Source organism: Notolepis coatsorum (assembly GCF_963971535.1).
Source record: "Notolepis coatsorum genome assembly, chromosome: 6".
Taxonomy (NCBI): Eukaryota; Metazoa; Chordata; class Actinopteri; order Aulopiformes; family Paralepididae; genus Notolepis; species Notolepis coatsorum.
Window position 1 is genome coordinate 11640648 of NC_140170.1, and position 20398 is coordinate 11661045.

General features: G+C 46.5%; 1 protein-coding gene across 3 annotated transcripts in view; it reads right to left on the reverse strand.

Annotated features, from left to right (window-relative positions):
• The window catches only part of LOC311230188 (uncharacterized protein), an 86273-nt gene that overhangs the window by 36854 nt on the left and 29021 nt on the right, over positions 1–20398 (reverse strand). Inside the window, exon 3 of one of the 3 annotated variants that reach the window (XM_084316391.1) lies at positions 6987–7084. The exons of the other annotated variants lie outside the window; for them this stretch is intronic. Within the exon in view, the coding sequence (XP_084172517.1) occupies positions 6987–7022 (36 nt within the window). The 5' untranslated portion in view covers positions 7023–7084. The remainder of the gene's footprint in view (positions 1–6986; positions 7085–20398) is intronic. 3 annotated transcript variants of the gene reach the window in all.

The window sequence follows — 20398 nt, forward strand, 5'->3', positions numbered from 1 at the left end:
CTAGTGTTGCTCTTTTAGAAAAATATTCCTTTCAGGGTTGCCTATTGAAATACTGTACACCTCCAGTACAGTAGTTTGCGTGTCAGGTAGACCATTGATTGACAGTTGATTTTGCCAATTACAACGTCACACCGTTGCACTCTGGCCGTCCGGCGCTGCAGCTGGACCTATTGCCACACCGCTTGCACTCTGGCCGTCCGGCGCTACAGCTGGACCCATTGCCCACCTCTGCGGTTGATAACGCTAGCCAAGTTAGCTGTACACACATACACAGTGGGCCAGTTGTAGGGGTGTAACAATGCATCGCAATGCATCGATCCTACTTTGCAATATTTACAAAACATGACATTGTTTTCGAACTCTAGCCATGGGGAAATGTTTAGCCAATTCACGTTAAATTTGTATGTCTTCCCTCCGGCTCCAGTGGGTGTAGCTTCGCTAGCTACAGTGGCTAAATGCGAGCAATATGGTCGCACTGTAGAGCCTGAGACAACAGACTAGAGTACAGCAACTTGCAATGGGCCTGGTCTACAAGATACACTACACGACCAAGGTACCCATGTAAATGTCAAAATACTTCCCAAAGGTCAGTGAATACCACAATCACAACACCAGAGGGAGCTCCACAAATCATGTCAAAGTACGGTATGGTCTAAAATGTATATCACGGTATAATTTGAAGCATAGACGGTAACGGTATATATCACGGTATCAGTGTTTCCGTTAGAATAATTTTTTTGCCTGATAGGCAGGCTATATAAAGAATGACATCCTCAAGGCATGTAGATTTATAATATTTTAACTTAAAACTAGGCTACTTTTGCGTATAAAGTCATTATATTCCAAATAAAATAAGTCCCGAGTCCGTGCTGCTCCCATTGCAAACAGCCGGGCTGGATGCTGGATTTTGCTAGAAGCATATGTAGCTGCAGAGCCGCAGAGCCAGCGGCGCTTTCAGGTCTGGTCACAGCTTTCAGCCGTTGGGTGGGGGGGCGCTGTTGAGCGGACCTGACATGAAAGCGCCGCTGGCTCTGCGGCTCTGCAGCTGCATGCTATTCGCAAATCCACTGCTGCGGCCGTCCTCCCGGCTCCCACTGCTGCCGCCGTCCTCCCGGCTCCCGCTGCAGCCGTCGTTATCATAACACTACACGCATATCATAATGTTTACAGCAAACTGTAGTTGATCACCAGGTATGTTTTATTAACGTAGAATAATTCATATAAGAAAAACGATAGGGACATCTCTTACCTTTCTCCACTGGTTAAAAATGCCAGGAACTGAAATTGAAACTTGCTGTGCGCCGCGGTGATATGTGTTTATTATGAAATGACAATTGCGTGTTGACACGGCCACTGCGCGAAGCCTCCTAAATAACTTTTTCCAGTTTGCACATATCTATTATCTATGACTAATTCTATCTATTTTTAGGGGCAAATGCGATTGAAATAGTCACGCTGTGGTTACATGACGTCATTGCTATTTTAGAGCTACTCTACCGGTTACACGTAGCAAATTAATACCGTTTATACCGTATACCGTTTATACCGTCCACCCCTATGTCAAACCCAGATTCGGCTCAAACAAGGGACTAAACACGTTTCGCAATTATGCCACATCAATGTGGAAAGCCCTACCCAAAGCTGTAAAGGAATGTGAATCACTACCCACTTTCAAAAACACTCTCAAAGAACACCTACGGAACTGGCACAATATAATACACACTACAGTACACATGCAGGGCTGTAGGCTAAGCTTTTTCACTAGGGGCACAGGTGCCCCTAAATGAAAGATTTAGGGGCACAGAATCTTTTTTAGGGGCACTTTTTTTAAATAACAATTTTACCATTATAGTGCAAAAAAATATGTTCCTCCTGCCTCATTACTGTTGTCTTTTTATTTAACATTTAAGTGCTTTTGTTTTCAGGTTTGTATCTTTTATAATGAACAACCAACTGAAGTATTACCACAGCTGCAAACATTTCTTCTTTCATTGATAACAGTTAACAGTGTTCATTAGGGATGGGTTAGGATCGTTAGGATTTTATCGATACTACTACTCTTATCAATTCGATACTGCTTAACGGTTCGGTACTTTATCGGTTATTTTTGATTATTTTATAATCGACATTGCTTTATTATTCTTTTATGTAACTATATTACTGCACATGGCAACTTTTTGATCAATTAATACAGATAAATTAACTATTTTGGGACTTTCTATTTTATTTAGAAAGTTCTTAAATCAGAATGTCCCACCCAATACCCAGCTGTTAAAAACGGTTCAATACTCCATTTTATTAGTAGAGATACTTTTAGAACAATAGCCTGATGCTGTATTTTCCATGAGTTGAGTGGATGCATGACCGGAGGAGTGTGTGTGTGTGTGTGTCTGTGTGCGTGTGTGCGTGTGTGCGTGTGTGCGTGTGTGTGTGTGTGAGAGAGAGAGTGAGAGCGCACACTTTGCGTAGTGGGCGAGTCAGCTGAACTCGCACCAAACAAGGCATAGGGAAATAGTCAGACATCCCAGAATTATTTCATAATACAAAGTTTCTGAATGGATATTTGGATTAAACCAAGTTGTATGCAGTGATGACCGGTCTTTCCCCGCGGAACACAAGTTACTTAACGTTACATGGGTCGCGCTATGCATGCTTAGCTTGCTAACGATAGCAGTGTAACTTAATGTTACACACGTTGCGCTATGCATTAGGGATGGGTACCGAATTAGGTTCTTTTAAAAGGTACCTACTAGGGATGCCCCGATCGATCGGCCACCGATCGTTATCGGCCGATAATCAGTATAAATATGCGATCGGGGAATTCCGATAATTAGTCATATTCGCCGATCGCGGAAACTGATAGTGTATATCTCACTTGCTTGTCTCAGACGCACAGGACCTGCAAACTGCTCCTCCTCCCTAGCCCCGCCCGTACCCGTGTAGAGTTTGTAAACACAGAGGAGGCGGACCTCCTCTGCTGAGTCTAGATAGTGCATTCGACCTGAGCTAACGTTAGCTACCTAGCTATCGTTACTGTTTAAACAAAATTACCCAGTCAACTATTCACTTTTAGTAGGCATTGTCTAACGGTATTTAGCCGGCTAGCTACTGATAGCTCCGGATATCAACAAATGCCCCAGGAAGTCTAGTAGTCCATGTTGATATCTCCGTTAGCTTGAGTTAGCTTGCGTTAGCTGACGTTAGTTCACAGTTCAAAACGAAATGTCCGATTGAACTAAATAGTTGTCTTAACGTCATCTAGCCGGCTAGCAGTAGCTACAGATAGCTCCTGATATCAATGTCTTATAACATTGATTGAATGCGTATTCGAGCTGAGGGCTTGCTGAATGTGAAATGACCAAAGCATAACGTTACCAATAGGGTCCCGCTGCAGCGCCGGAGAATCCTTTTTGGAGCTGGAGGCTACTAGAGTACACACAGACAGTGGAGCTGTTTGCAGATAGCGAGCATTTTGACTTGTTGCGTGGTGGCGATGTCTCGCAGATAATACAAGTACAAGTCTAATTATATAATAAATATATTTTATAAAAAAAAAAAAAAACTTTATATAAAATAAGTTTTAATTTCTTTTTAATCAAAAACGATCGGTATCGGATCGGTATCGGCCGATATGGCTCACGACGATCGGTGATCGGTATCGGTGGCAAAAAACGTGATCGGGGCATCCCTAGTACCTACCGAATCACGTCGGTACTACTGAGTACCGATTCACGTGAGATCCGTCTGTGCCAGATTTCGGTACTGTAAAAAAATATATATTTCACCTAGGATTTGACTCAATTCAACAACAAAGCAGTCGGGGCAATGGCAAGCCGAAAACGGTCGAAAGTGTGAAATCCATTTTATTATTTTCCAAATTCCATTAAATCTTTTCCCAAATTCCGCTTTTCAATTTGAATATTTCAGAATTCTGTATTTTGCCTTTTACGCCCATTTTACCATCAGAAATAGTGTCTAATAAGTGGGAATGAATAAATGTCCACAATTTAATAAGATATACCAGTCCATTTAATGTTTTTAAGTGCTGCAACTCAGAAATACAGTTCAATTGTACACAATATTTTTCAAATAATATTGTGACAAAATAGAAATACAAACAAGATACAGCTAGCTACTTTTATCACAATGTCAGTAGCCTAGCTATATCTATTCTATTGTGATGGAATATAGTAATGCATAATTTATGCACATTTAGTTTATTTCATTTATAAAGGACAGTGTGTAGGCCTACTGACAATCATTTGCAAATAGATGGGTGCACCAGATTTAGCAAGAAGCTATCATTTCCATCTATAGTCCTATGTACTGTAACGTTACATAGCTATTTAAATCACAATAGTGTCAGTGATTAGCCTCGCCCTCTAGCTGTATCTATTGTGATCACCAGAGATCATCATTAGAGTTGGTGTTTTGGGAAGCACGGTCCTTGTTCCTGACATGGCTTTTGAAGTGATCTTAGCATGTGTTTTTGCGGGTCCAGTCCACGGTATGTTGACAGAATTTGCAAAACACTTATCGACTGAAGCATAAAAGTCATTAGGATACTGCTCTGCTCTGAATTTAGGGCTTAGTGCGGAATTTGTTCCGACGTTAACGCTAACGACGCACCGAAGCAGCCAGACGCTTGGATATTTCTCCGTGTTGTGTGTAACACGCTGTAGCGTCCCCTATCATGTTCGCGTTGCACCAAACGTTCCATATTCTCCCGAACACGGAATTTCAGTCCAGATTAGGGCAAATTCTGCAATATTCCACGTTTTACAGTTGATTCCATTTTTATTGGTCAATTACACAATTCCGTCCGCGATTCCGTGAACGCGGATTTCATATGGCTCTAAAAGTACAGAAAAAGGTACCATTGGGTACCGGTATCGATTCACAGGTACCGGTACCGTATCGGTTCAAATGTGAACGGTACCCATCCCTACTATGCATGCTTAGCTTGCTATAGGAGATAGCAGTGTAACTTAATTAAGTCTGTCGCGATAAGCAATAAATCAATTTATCGGACGATAATGAATGCAATGATTTGGACGGGCGCGATTAATTGTTATTTGCGTGTTTATTTTAATGAGGCGGGAACCAGAACCTATTGTCAGTCATTCTAGTCTCCGTGTTAACGTTTCCCTCGCGTTAGCATTAGCCAACGTTATCATAGCCAGATCTGTGGTGTCAGCTGGATGCCGTTGGCTACATTTGCAAACGTTGGTTAACGTTCGCTATCTATATGGCGTTGGCAGGCGGGGCTGGCGTTGTCCAGTTGACATTACAGATCATGATGGCTATGATAGCGTTAGCTAAAGCTACTGCATGTTATCATCAACTCGATTCGACTGAGGTAGAGCCGATAATGTACCACACGCTAAATCGTCCCTGGACCCTGCAACCTATAGACAGTTCCAACTTCAGTGTGTGAATTACGTTAATCCACCACAGTTTCACCCTGACAAAGCAAATACTCATGTGATCTGTAAATGTTTATGTCTAAATAAAATCAATCAATCAATCACAATTGCCCAGTTTGTGAAATTAAGGCCTGCCTCTTATATAAGCCTCTCTCTAATAAAGGCCTGGTGCTCTTTGCAGCTGAGGTAAATACAAGACCCGTCCTATATTTGAGGATTTACGGTATTTCAAATACGTTCTTTGAGATGAAAATTCATACAGTAACTATTTATTTTGTTAGTATGTGGCGGCCCGTGCTTTGTTTTCAATCTGATGTGTGGCAGGAACGATTACAATAGATCAAGCATCTGGGTAAGTATACTTGCCCTGATGCCTCAGTGTATATGTGTAAAAAGGTCATGGTGCAAGATGAGGAGATATACCTAACCCTAACTAACCTTACTGTCATGCACTTGTCCTAATAAACTAACCTACACTGTAACACGCAACACTTGATGAATATTGTTACTCAGCTGATAGAGTTGTACCCTTCCTGATGACCTGTCGTACAGAATTTGTAAGTCGCTTTGGATAAAAGCGTCAGCTAAATGAGTAAATGTAAATGTAAATGATATACAGTCCAGGTTAGAAATAAACTTTTTTTTTCCAGGGCTATTTTTGCCCCCTTAATTGATTTCCGGGGGCTTTTTTTGTATTTCGGGGGCACTGAATTTTTATGATGAAAATTAACATAAAAATTATAAAACATTTACCATTATGCCATTTTGTGGCTGCGGCTGTCTTGGTGGCGCAAAGTGCTGTATTTTATTACAGTCTTCGTCCCTATGTTTGATAACGTAATGTTAATGTCTCCATAATATAGGGCTCTACGCTAACCTTTTTCCCAAGGAGCACATGTGCTCCTAAATAAATAAAATCTAAATAAAAATGTAGGAGCACACAAATAAATTTAGGAGCACAGTGAACTTTTTTCAAGTAACAGAGTTTATTAACAAACTATTTATTGCATGCATATTATACTGTGCGTGTGCATAGGGCCAAACATCTGTGCAAATAGCACATACCACCAAAATCTCACATTGGCCCATGCCTACTAGATGCAAAGGATATCGGTTGTCAAGCTGCTTTTGTATGTTGTAGTGTTGTCACAATAATTTTGACTTTGATACAGATAGGAAAGGTAATGGAATATATTATTAGATGACAGAACATGGAACATTCATTTATTAAATAAATATTAGTAACCTATACATAATAAAAAAGACTGCCATTTGAAATCGAATTGAGCTGAATTCAATGAATTTGAACCATTTTCATATCCATTACGAGTCGAAATTCTCCGCTCTCTCGTCCCTGTCTGCAATGCATGTCGACTGGAGCGTATCTGTCTGTGTGTGACTCAGCCTCTGCTTTGGTCCAATCACATTGCCCCACCCAAAGTCTGCGAATCAGAAGCAGAGTAGGGCAGGTCTTCGCAGCATGCTTGGTTGTCTCTCAGCAACCTGCACTGCTCTAACCTGGGGCAGTGTAGCGAATTCGGTACTTTTAAAGGTACTTACCGAAACACGTCGGTAGGGCTGTCGCGATAACCGCATCACCGCAATCCTGCGGTGTGTCAAGTCACCCGTGGTTGGGGAACAGACAACCGCGAGATCCGCTGTAAAATAAAAGGGGCGTCATCATTTTTAACTTCATTTACCCAATGTACCCAAAAAATCTACGCCCACTTGCCTCAACGACTACCGCCCTGTAGCTCTCACCTCCATAGCCATGAAGTGCTTTGAGAAGCTAGTGAAGGGCTACATCTGTTCCTCCCTCCCCATTAACCTGGACCCCCTGCAATTTGCATACCGCCCCAACAGGTCCACGGAGGACGCCATAGCCCATGTGCTGCACACAGCAGCATCACACCTGGACAAGAGGCAGGGGAACTATGTGAGAATGCTATTCATCGACTACAGCTCAGCATTCAATACCATAGTCCCCTCCAAACTCATAGCCAAGCTCAGGGACCTGGGCTTGAACTATGACCTCTGCCAGTGGGTCTTGGACTTCCTGACGGGCAGACCCCAGGTGGTGAGAGCAGGCAACTGCACCTCCTCATCCATCACCCTCAACATAGGGGCCCCACAGGGCTGTGTTCTGAGTCCCCTCCTCTACTCCCTGTACACACATGACTGTGTGGCGAAGCGGAGCAACAACACAATCATCAAATTTGCTGACGACACAGTAGTGGTGGGCCTGATCTCTGCAAACGACGAGAGGGCCTACCTGGAAGAGGTCAAGGTCCTGGCGGGATGGTGCCAGGAGAACAGACTCTCCCTGAACGTCAGGAAAACAAAGGAGATGATTGTGGACTTTAGGAGGTCGGGGGTCAAGGACTACAGCCCCCTCAGCATCGAGGGGGAACCGGTTGAGAGAGTGAACAGTTTCAAGTACCTCGAAGCCCACATATCCGAGGACTTGACATGGACCACACACATTGACAGTGTTGTGAAGAAGGCACGACAACGCCTCTACTTCCTCAGGCGCCTAAGGAAGTTCCAAGTCAGTCAGAAGATCCTTAAGAACTTCTACTCATGTACAATAGAGAGCATCCTGACTGGCAACATCACCTCCTGGTTTGGGAATAGCACTGCACAAGACCGAAGCAGACTACAAAGAGTGACACGTTCAGCGGAACGCACAATTGGAGGGGGGCTTCCCACCCTCCAGAACATTAACAACAAGCGGTGCAGGGGCAAGGCTAAGAGAATCATCAAGGACTCCAGCCACCCGAACAACTGCCTCTTTGAACTGCTGCGGTCAGGCAAGCGATACCGGAGTCTCAAGGCGAGCACAGAAAGACTCAGAAGAAGCTTCTAGGCCATCAGGCTGCTCAACGAACAATAAACACTATGCAACAACCATCAAATGCACACAGCACACACATCCACATGCACACACTCACTTTAAACAAACAACACACTGGAGCACCCGACTCTCCACACTTTAGATCACCTAAACACACTTTATATTTATTGGTAAAGGATTTGCACTACAACTCGTACACATTACTGTAAATTGTACCTAAATTGTACCCAGGGCCGCCTGGGAGAAATGCGAGGCCCTGTGCGAGATTTAAACGCGAGCCCCCCCCCCCCCCCCCCCCCTAAAAGGTTAAAAAAAAATATATATATATATATATGTTGTGAAGGGCCAGATTAAACTGAGAATATCCCTTTATTGTTTGATATACTTTGTATATTATTTATATATATACACGGAATATCCCTTTACCTGCGTTCAGACCAGAGTAATATTCGCTCTCCTATTGGACAGCGCCCCCAGGCGCCAGCGCGCAAGCCCCCAACGGCAAGTTCAAAGACAACTGCCGGCATGTCGGAACATGCCCGGAGTCAGCGTAGTGATCCCAGACAAGGACTGAGGTTTGGAACTAGATTGCCACTTAAGTATATATGCTGGCGCAGGTGTGCCCAGCAGTAGTTCATTCAGTTCGTCTAAAGCAGCAGTGTGACAAGTTCGGTAACATTGAAGTGAGCAACCGTGCGTTTAGAACATGTGCGAATAGAATAGTAAAAGTGTCAGAGTTTAGTGAAGTAACGTCAAGTTCGACCTAGTTTAATGTGAAGTATAGTGCACAGGAGAACCAGCGTTGGCGATTGCAGAACCATTCCTGGTTGGATTATATTGATTTGGAACGTGGTATCCGGAGAAGAGCATCGTTGATTTCCACTATCGTTTGGGATTCAACCTCGTGAGGATTACAACTCGGGCTGGCCTCGTGGACGGGGCTGGCTAGCTGTCATCAATGCTGTCGGGCATTTGGATTACAATTATTGCTTTTGCTGCTGATCAAGGGAGTTTACAAGGACCGACTCCTGTACCTGGAGTCTCTTTATTCCACATTGAATCAGACGGAGTACCCGAACATTCCTCTACCCTCCAGGCCTTACACCCCCGGAGGGAACCCATTGTCTCCAGTCGGTACCAGTGTTGCCCTATCTAGTTGCTACTATACGACAGGTGGTGTCAACTTAGACCCATCGTAGTATTCCTGCTATTCTTAGTGACTCATGCTCTTGACTGACTTTACGTATATTCTTCGCCATACAAGCGCGACCCTAATTCTCATTCTGTAACCTAACGTTGCCTAATAATAATAAATTACCCTCAAATACTATTTCTTTGTCAATGCCGTATTCTTGTGGGTGTTCACCATCTATATTTGATGTACTGTCTGGCCAGTAATTAAAGTACATAACTAGCAGTGGTTTAATCTATCACAATCTTTAATACAGTCAGGGTTTTGTAACCCCTCAGTTACAATTGGTCCTTCGAGCCGGAGGGTATCAGTGTAATATTTAATATAATATTAATATTAACATGGCCAGCAGTGAACACTCCCCAAGCGGCTCCCCTAAGCTAGAACGCCCGCAGCGCAAACGTCAGCTACCTCCATATCTGGAGGAATTCGCTTTCGTTCTACCCCCTAGCTTATCTAAACGTTAAATACGGATAAAGCGGATAGTCTAAGCATGTCCAATCCTATCGACTTGGCGACCCTGCCAGTAGAGACCCCAGTGGGTTCAAACGAAACTGACTCAGCTCACGGGGGGGACCAGGTGGGACATGACATGACTATACCTCCAGACAGCGTCACCGGGATAGACCCCGGAGCGCTCCAGGATAAAGAACGCGCTCCAGGGATAGAACCCGACACACAACCAAGAGAAGAGAACCGCGCCCAGGAGATAGACCTCGGAGCGCACCAGGAGAACAGATCTCCAACAAGCCCTGTCAGCACCCGATCACCTCCGTCAGTGTCATCCCCCAGCGAGGCGGACCAGAGACTGGCGCAAGCCTTGATCGCCAAACTGACAGCCTCCACCGAAAGAGACCGACTTCAGGGTGAACGCGACCGGCTTCAAGCAAAGACGCTTAGTGAGCGCGAACTCTGCCACGGAAAGAGAGCGCCTCCACGCGCAACTCCAAGCGCAAGCCCTTAGTGAGCGCGAACACTCTGCCGTGGAACGAGAGCGCCTCCGGGCGCAACAATTAAGTGAGCGCGAACACTCTGCCATGGAACGAGAGCGCCTCCAGGCTCAACAGAAGAGCGAGCGCGAACAACGAGAGCGCCTCCAGGCGCAACAATTAAGCGAGCGCGAACACTCTGCAGCGGAACGAGAGCGCCTTCACGCGCAACTCCAAGCGCAAGCCCTTAGTGAGCGCGAACACTCTGCAACTGAACGAGAGCGCCTCCAGGCGCAACAAAGGAGTGAGGACGACCACATAAGACTGGAGGAGAGGCGCCTTCAGACGGAAGAGAACATCGAACGCGCCAATGCACAGCGCAACGCCGCCAATGCCCAGCGCGAAGCAGAGCGCGACCGGCTGCAGGCGCAGATGATAGAACAATTTATCGCCAGAGCGACACCCCCTCTCTCCGCACGGAGCTCCCGGAGATCATCACGACAAGGGTCTAGGGCACCTTCTCCTACCCGACAAAGCGACCCGGGACCCGGCCAACAGGAGTAACCTGTCTACGTCTCCGAGCCCCCTCCCCGACCGGTCCATACGAGACCCAGCCAACGGGAAGAACCGGCCTACGTCGCCAAGAGACTGACTAGAAGACTCCAGGACCTAGAAGAGGAAGAGGAGGAATGTCAAGCCCACCAGCAAGAACGTACTCTGGACCAGGAGGCCCAGTACAGCCCCGACTTCAGCCCTGAGTCACTGCACTACAAACCCCCGACCCAACTCACGGGTGAGTTTGACGTACAGTCAGCACCGAGGAACAGCACCTGGGGACCCGGCCTCTGGTACCCACCAAGTACTAACCCACGACCACACGTACGGGGAGACTCGCCCAGGAGGCCTCTTCCCCTACGCTCACCAATGTACCAGCCATCCATGGCATCGTACCTTGGCACACCGACGTTCCCAGACTTTACGCGCGAGGACAGAGCACAGTACACGGAATTACGCATGTGTTTGGAGACTATGATGTCCGATGTCCCCGACGAGTTGTACAAATATGCCATCCTCCTCAAGGTGCCCAGAGCGCATAACATAGCACTGGCATATTCCAACTCAAGCACCCCATACTCTGCGGCTCTAGTGGCCCTCGACCAGCGTTACGGACGCATATGGGATTACGTGATCCAAGAAATACGGGATATCGACCGCCTCCCCCCAGCCAAAGACAATAGAGCACTGGATGACCTCTCTATCAAGGTACAATCCCTAGTAGGGATGCTGGGGTCCCAAAAGGAGAAGGGGAGATATGAACTGTATGCAAATTCTAATGTGGAGCGAATACTGGAGAAGCTCCCTCCAGCCCGCCAAGAGCGTTTTCGGCGGCAGAGAGACCACCGTGATCCCAACGGCCCCGAGCCATCCCTCCTAGACCTGGCCGCTTTCCTCGCAAGGGAAGTTAGCAGCCTACGACTGGACACACACAAGAGATGGACCTCGGAGATCCAACGATAACCGCCGGTCAGTGACCGTTATGCACCAGGCCGAGTCAGTGCCGCAGCACAAGAACCACAGCACCCCCCAGACCAAGGGGAAGTGGAAGATTGTATGCCAGTACTGTGAAAAGGAACATTGGCTGTCTCAATGTGACACTTTCAAGAAGCTGACCGCTGACGAGGTGAGTCAGTGGATCAAAGCCAACCGCCGCTGCTTCCAAAGATGAGCAACCATCCATCTACCAATGGGAGGTCCTCCCCTTCGGAACCACATGCAGCCCATGCTGTGCTACGTTCGCACTGCAAAAACATGACAGAAGACCCTGAAGCTGACGAGGAGGTCAGACAAAGTGTAGAGAGGAGTTTCTACGTGGACAACTGTCTGCAAAGCGTCTCGACGCCAGAAGAAGCCGAAGCCCTCCTACTCAAGCTCCGCGCCTCACTGATCAAAGGCGGCTTTGATCTCCGGCAGTGGGCCAGCAGTGACCCTCAAGTACTTCGCAGCCTCTCCCCAGAGACAAAGGCAGCAAGCAGCGAGACCTGGATGGCGACCACCCCAGGTGAAGCACAGGAAATGACATTGGGCCTAGTCTGGCGCTTCAAAACAGACTCGCTCCATTACAAATACACACCCTTGACCACGGAGCAGGGAAGGTCGGCCCCTCTACCGACCACCAGACGGAGCGTATACAGAACACTCGCAAGTCAATACGACCCGCTGGGGTGTATCCTACCTTACACCACTCAGGCGAAAATGATTGTACGAGAGCTGTGGGACAAGGAACAGGGCTGGGACGACCCCATACCCGACCACCTAGCTTCCACCTGGAGAGAGTGGGAGAGAGAACTCAACTCGCTCCAAAATGTGAACATACGCCGAAGCTACTTCCCACCCACAGTGCGGCTGGAGATGTGCCAGATGGACCTGCACGTCTTCAGCGACGCCTCAGAAGTGGCCTACGGTTCGGTGGCTTACTTGCGGGCCCGAGAGGAGGGAGGAGAAATACACACAGCCTTCATCCTGGCTCGCTCAAGGATAGCCCCCCGCAAGCAACAATCGATCCCGCGTCTAGAGCTCTGCGCAGCTCTGGTAGGCGCGCAACTCGCCACGTTAATCCAACGTGAACTCACCATCCCGGTGCAAAGAACAATCTTGTGGTCAGACTCCATGACCGTACTCACATGGATCCAGTCCGATTCTTGTAGATACAAGGTCTTCGTGGGAGTCAGAATCACAGAGATTCAAGACCTAGTAGGATCAGCGTGCTGGAGGTACGTGGACACGAAACAGAACCCAGCCGATGTCATCACACGGGGGATGTCCCTAGATGACCTCACACGTCACAATATCTACAGTGACGGTCCTGAGTTCCTCAAGCTCCCGGAGGAAGAGTGGCCTACCCCCACCCCTCGGAAGGCTAGTCAAGAGGAGGCAGAGATCAAGAAATCTATGTTCTGTGGGTTGACGCACAGTCCCCACTGACCCTAACATAGACGACTGCCTCACCTTTGAGAGTGCGCAGCTAAAGACATTCCTGTGGAACCACCCTGAGGTTCCCCCCACTACCGACATTAACGCATCGAACTACGAAGAGGCAGAACTCCTTCTGCTACAGCGAGCCCAAAGAGACTCGTTCCCCGACGAGCTAGACTGCCTGCAGGGAGCAAAGCCAATCCCGTCAGACAGCAGACTGCTCCACTTGGCCCCCGAGCGCGACACCCATGGCCTCATCAGGGTGGGTGGTCGTCTGAGACGGGCCCCGGACTTAACGGATGACGTCAAGTTTCCTATAGTCCTCAACAGCCGACACAAGGTCACTGAGCTCATCATAAAGAAATACGACGAGGATGTGCACCACGCTGGGGCAGAGAGAGTCTTCGCTGAGATCCGACGTCGCTATTGGATACTGAATGGAAGAGAAGCAGTACGTCGCTTCCAGCGGACTCGTCTAGACTGTCGCAAGTGGCGAGCACAACGCCCTCGAGTACGTCTCAAGTGATGTAGCAGATGTCGACCCAGTCACCCCCAACACTCTCTTGATGGGGCGGCTGGACCCTGCGCTTCCACAGGCGGTGTACAGACCCGAAGAAGCGAACGGCCGAAGAATGTGGAGGTACAGTCAAGTATTGGCTGACAAGTTTTGGAACAGTTTCCTCCTCCACTACCTACCGTCTCTCCAAACCCGCCAGAAATGGGTAAAAGATAGACAACTTACAAGTGGGCACAGTCGTTATGATCATAGACCAGTCACTACCCCGAGCTATGTGGCCGGCCGGCCGCGTAAGCAAAGTGATCACTGGTGCCGACGGAAAGGTCAGAGCGGCAGAAGTTATTGTCCAGGGGCGGACCTACACCCGACCCGTGGCGAGGCTGATAGAGTTGCCGAGGCTCCCTGACTCCCCTGATGACGATCATGACCCACTGACTTTGTAGATTGCCCTACTCCCCACAACAGACATTGAGCAGTTGACTGGACTATTAATCTGTCTTCCTTTAACTAATTAGGTGCGGACTAATTAGGAGGCGGCTGTTGTGAAGGGCCAGATTAAACTGAGAATATCCCTTTATTGTTTGATATACTTTGTATATTATTTATATATATACACGGAATATCCCTTTACCTGCGTTCAGACCAGAGTAATATTCGCTCTCCTATTGGACAGCGCCCCCAGGCGCCAGCGTGCAAGCCCCCAACGGCAAGTTCAAAGACAACTGCCGGCATGTCGGAACATGCCCGGAGTCAGCGTAGTGATCCCAGACAAGGACTGAGGTTTGGAACTAGATTGCCACTTAAGTATATATGCTGGCGCAGGTGTGCCCAGCAGTAGTTCATTCAGTTCGTCTAAAGCAGCAGTGTGACAAGTTCGGTAACATTGAAGTGAGCAACCGTGCGTTTAGAACATGTGTGAATAGAATAGTAAAAGTGTCAGAGTTTAGTGAAGTAACGTCAAGTTCGACCTAGTTTAATGTGAAGTATAGTGCACAGGAGAACCAGCGTCGGCGATTGCAGAACCATTCCTGGTTGGATTATATTGATTTGGAACGTGGTATCCGGAGAAGAGCATCGTTGATTTCCACTATCGTTTGGGATTCAACCTCGTGAGGATTACAACTCGGGCTGGCCTCGTGGACGGGGCTGGCTAGCTGTCATCAATGCTGTCGGGCATTTGGATTACAATTATTGCTTTTGCTGCTGATCAAGGGAGTTTACAAGGACCGACTCCTGTACCTGGAGTCTCTTTATTCCTCATTGAATCAGACGGAGTACCCGAACATTCCTCTACCCTCCAGGCCTTACACCCCCGGAGGGAACCCATTGTCTCCAGTCGGTACCAGTGTTGCCCTATCTAGTTGCTACTATACGACAGGTGGTGTCAACTTAGACCCATCGTAGTATTCCTGCTATTCTTATTGACTCATGCTCTTGACTGACTTTACGTATATTCTTCGCCATACAAGCGCGACCCTAATTCTCATTCTGTAACCTAACGTTGCCTAATAATAATAAATTACCCTCAAATACTATTTCTTTGTCAATGCCGTATTCTTGTGGGTGTTCACCATCTATATTTGATGTACTGTCTGGCCAGTAATTAAAGTACATAACTAGCAGTGGTTTAATCTATCACAATCTTTAATACAGTCAGGGTTTTGTAACCCCTCAGTTACAATATATATATATATATATTTTTTTTTTTCATACAGTCAACATATTCTTAAATAATAGCGCTGCCCGAGGCTGGGCATGATACAGTCAACATATAGCAAGAGAGAGCGAGAGAGAGCTCCCGTTCTACAGTCAATATACAGTGTTATCGCTGCACAGACCCGGCAGGCCGGCAATGCCCCTGACCCTCCACCAGAGCAAGGCCAGAGCGAGAGAGAGAGAGAGAGAGACACATTGGAAAGAAACAACCCAAAACCAGAGCAAATTGAAATGCTATTTGGCCCTAAACAGAGTATACAGTGGCAGAATACCTGAGCACTGTGACTGATCCAAAACTAAGAAGATCCTTGACTAGGTACAGACTCAGCGAGCACAGCCTAGCCATCGAGAAAGGCCGCCATAGGCAGACCTGGCTCCCAAGCGAAGACAGACTATGCACCCACTGCACACAAGATGAGGTGGAAACCGAGCTCCACTTCTTAACAACCTGCCCACTATACCAAGACATATACTTCCCACAAATTGCAAACACCCAAAGAGACTTTGAAAACATGGACAATAACTCAAAACTCCCATACCTACTGGGAGAAATACAAGAATGTGAAATAAAGCCCATTTGAATTGAAGAGAGATAGATAGATAGAGCATGTCTGTGTGTGAGAGAGAGAGAGAGAGAGAGAGAGAGAGAGAGAGAGAGAGAGAGAGAGAGAGAGAGAGAGAGAGAGAGAGCATGTGTGTTTGTGTGTTAGAGAGAGAGAGCATGTCTGTGTGTCAGTGTGTGTGTGTGTGTGTTAGAGAGAGGGCATGTATGTGTGTTAGGGCAGTGGTTCCCAATCCTCTCCTCGAAGCACCCCAGCCGTTCCATGTATTTGTTAAATTCCACCACCAGCACACCTGATTCAACTAATAAAGGGCTAGTTAAGTTGAATCAGGTGTGCTGGTGGTGGAATTTAACAAATACATGGAACGGCTGGGGTGCTTCGAGGAGAGGATTGGGAAGCACTGTGTTTTAGAGAGAGAGAGAGAGAGAGAGAGAGAGAGAGAGAGAGAGAGAGAGAGAGAGAGAGAGAGAGAGCTCAACGGCGGGCATAGAATAGGTTGAATGAACTCACCATAACGCAGTATCAATGGTAAAGTTGGAAGGAGACTTTCCGTGGAGATGAAAAGTACCAGTCCCTTGGGAGTCCTAGTTTATCTGCCACACGTTAGCACTCGATAACTTAGCAATTAACTAAAGGCAGGGACGCGTAACTAGCGTTAGCTAATGCTAGCTAGCGTTAGCTAACGCTAGCTAGCGTTAGCTAACGCTAGCTAGCGCTAGCAACAGCTAACGCTAACTAGCGTTACGTTAGCTAACATGCAACAACTTTCATCTTCAGTCCATCTGCCGAACATCCTCTTCGTCTTGGCAAAGTTGGCATAACCATCATACTTGGTATTGATAACAAGCTTATGGCCCACGGAGTAATTTCTTCTGATCCATGCTGCTTTTGAAAAGACATCCACTCGCTCCTCTGAATAGCGCTGAATAGATCCCTGTACCTCGTGGGTCCGGGAAGAGCCCGGAAACACTATTCTAAAATCTGTAGAGCAGCAGAGCCGCAGAAACCGGAACACTGCAGTCTGCAGAGCCACAGAGGCAGGAACAAGTCAGACACATTCTACAAACGTGTCTAATGTGAAATATATAAGCATATAAGCAAAACTAGATTTTAGGTCTGTGATGAAAAAGGGCCTCGCGGGAAGGGGGGCCTCGGGGAAAAAAAATTAAAAAATTGCGAGGCCCCCCTTCCCGCGAGGCCCTGTGCGACCGCACTGCTCGCACACCCCCTGAGGCGGCCCTGATTGTACATCATCCCATTTCTGCTTTGCCCTCAGGGCACGAAATTAACTTTTTGACTCACCGGCCAGTGGCGGGTAGATGGGAAGAATCTACCCGCCAAGCATATTTCTTACCTGCCAAATTTTTTTTGATTAAAAAAAAATATATATATATATTTTATATAAAAATTTTTTTTAATAAAATATATATTATATAATCATACTTGTAGTTGTATTATCTGCGAGACATCGCCACCACGCAATAAGTCAAAATGCTCGCTATCTGCAAACAGCTCCACTGTCTGTGTGTATACTTGAGTAGCCTCCAGCTCCAGCAAGGATTCTCCGGCGCTGCAGCTAGACCCTATATTCAGCTAGACCCTACATTCAGCATGCAAGGATTCTCCGGCGCTGCAGCTGGACCCTATTGGTATAATGTTACGGTTCTTTGGTCAAATCACATTAAACATGCCCTCAGCTAGAATACGCATTGAATCAATGTTATAAGACATTGATATCAGGAGCTATCTGTAGCTACTGCTAGCCCGCTAGATAACGTTAAGACAATTTAGTTTACTGGGACATATAGATCTAACGTGAGCTAGCTAACGTGAGCTAGCTAACGTGAGCTAGCTAACGAGGGAACGGAGGTATTATGCACTCGACTCGACTATTGCTGGAGCATTTGTTGATATCAGCAGCTACCAGTAGCTAGCCAGCTAGATACCGTTAGACAATGCCTCGTCATGTATTAAACTAAAAGTGAATAGTTGACTGGGTCATTAACCAGTAACGGTAGCTCATGGAGGTCGGCTCTAGACTAGAGCAGACTGCCTCTGTGTTGATACGAGCAGAAGCCAATAGTATCCCGCTGCAGGGCTGGGCGGATACGACTCGTTGCCACGTTTTTTTTCAAAATAAGAGTATCATACGAACCGAATGTTGCTAACTGCCGGAGCCATCGATATTATGACTGGAGCTGCGCTTGGGGCGGAAATGAGACCCGCACAGATTTTCAAAATAAGAGTATCGTTATGAACTTGATTGATTGATTACACGCCACATGGCGGGCAGACCTCTCAGTGGGAGGCGCCAAACGTAAAAACTGAGCGCCAATGGCGGGTGGCGGGCTCTAAATTCGCCCCCTGTACAGGGCACGAAATTAACTTTTTGACTCACTGGCCAGTGGCGGGTAGATGGGAAGAATCTACCCGCCAAGCATATTTCTTACCTGCCAACTTTTTTTTGATTAAAAAAATAATTATTATTTTATATAAAAAACATTTTAAATAAAATATATATATTATATAATCATACTTGTAGTTGTATTATCTGCGAGACATCGCCACCTCGCTGTCTGCAAACAGCTCCACTGTCTGTGTGTATACTCGAGTGGCCTCCAGCTCCAGCAAGGATTCTCCGACGCTGCAGCTGGACCCTAAACTCTACATTCAGCATGAAAGGATTCTCCTGCGCTGCAGCTGGACCCTATTCAGCAGCCCTCATGCGATGTAAGCCAGGGGCTCGAATACGCATGTTGTAGGACATTGATGTCAGGAGCTATCTGTAGCTACTGCTGGATGGCGTTGGGACAACGCCTCTGAACTATTTAGTTTACTGGGACATTTCGTAGTGACTAGTGAGCTAACGTGGGCTAACATGAGCTACCTAGCCAACGGAGGTATTATGCACTGGACACTTGCTGGAGCAGTTGTTGATGTCGGGAGCTATCAGTAGCTAGCCGGCTGGATAACGTTACACAATGCCTCATGTATTAAACTAAAAGTGAATAGTTGACTGGGTCATTTTGTAACAGTAGCTAACATTAGCTCACGGAGGTCCCTCTGACTAGACTAACGTCAGTCACGGTGACTGTCCGAGGCAATAGCCTCTGTTTACATGCAGCATACAGAAACAGGTGCGGGAGGGGTAGGAGCAGCAATGCGCTGCGTGTCTGTGCTGAGACAGCGAGTGAGAACTCCGCTCAGAATTGGATCATGATTTTCGGTTTTCACATGACTATTTGATTGCCAGCCACACGGCGGGCAGACCTCTCAGTGGGAGTCGCCAAACGTAAAAACTAGGGATGCTCGATATTGGCTTTTTTACCGATACCGATATTCCGATATTGTCCAACTCTTAATTTCCGATACCGATATCAACCGATACCGATATATGCAGGGTTCCCCCCCCCCCCCCCAAAAAACTGAATAATTTCAGGTAACTAATAATTTCACTGGATATTTATATAACAAATATTGTTATTGTTGCAAATGAGTGCCAAAAGTATTTGAATTTAATCAGACACCGCATTTATAGCATTGAAAATAATAACTTTGAAAACGTGTATCTGAATTTGAAAACATGTATCTGAATTTTTTCAGACACCGCATTTTTGTATCTGAATTATTTCAGACACCGCATTTATAGTTTCAGACATCGAATTTATAGCATTGCAAATAAATACTTTGAAAATCATGTATCTGAATTTCTTTGCTCCGAATTTACCTATGCGAAATAAAAATGCAGTGTTAATAAAACAATTCGAATGCATAATAAAATTCAATTCGACGCCAAAAAAATTATTCGATGCATAATTGCGGTGTATATAATTCGATGTCAAAAATTTGATGCAGAATTGCGGTGTATGGAATTCGATGTAAAAAACCAACATCCGGGTATCCAGCTGCAGAACAAAATGGGAAACAAAATTGTACTGTGGTGTTTTATATGAATTGACACATTGGTAATTATTACTGTGAAATGAGATTATGTAATAATTAGGGGCCGGTATGTTGGTGACCGGTATAGACCACGGGTTGTTATGGTTACGTCATTCACAAAGGAGTCACGGGGTGTCGTAGTAGTAGTAAAAGTAAGCTGTTCACCGGCGAGTTTCAGGTATACGGTAATGACGAGGGGGTGAATGGGGAAGTCATATTTTGCTGACCGCACGCTACACTATGATAAATCAAGCCGTGATTCACTTTATTTTTGTAGTATATGAAC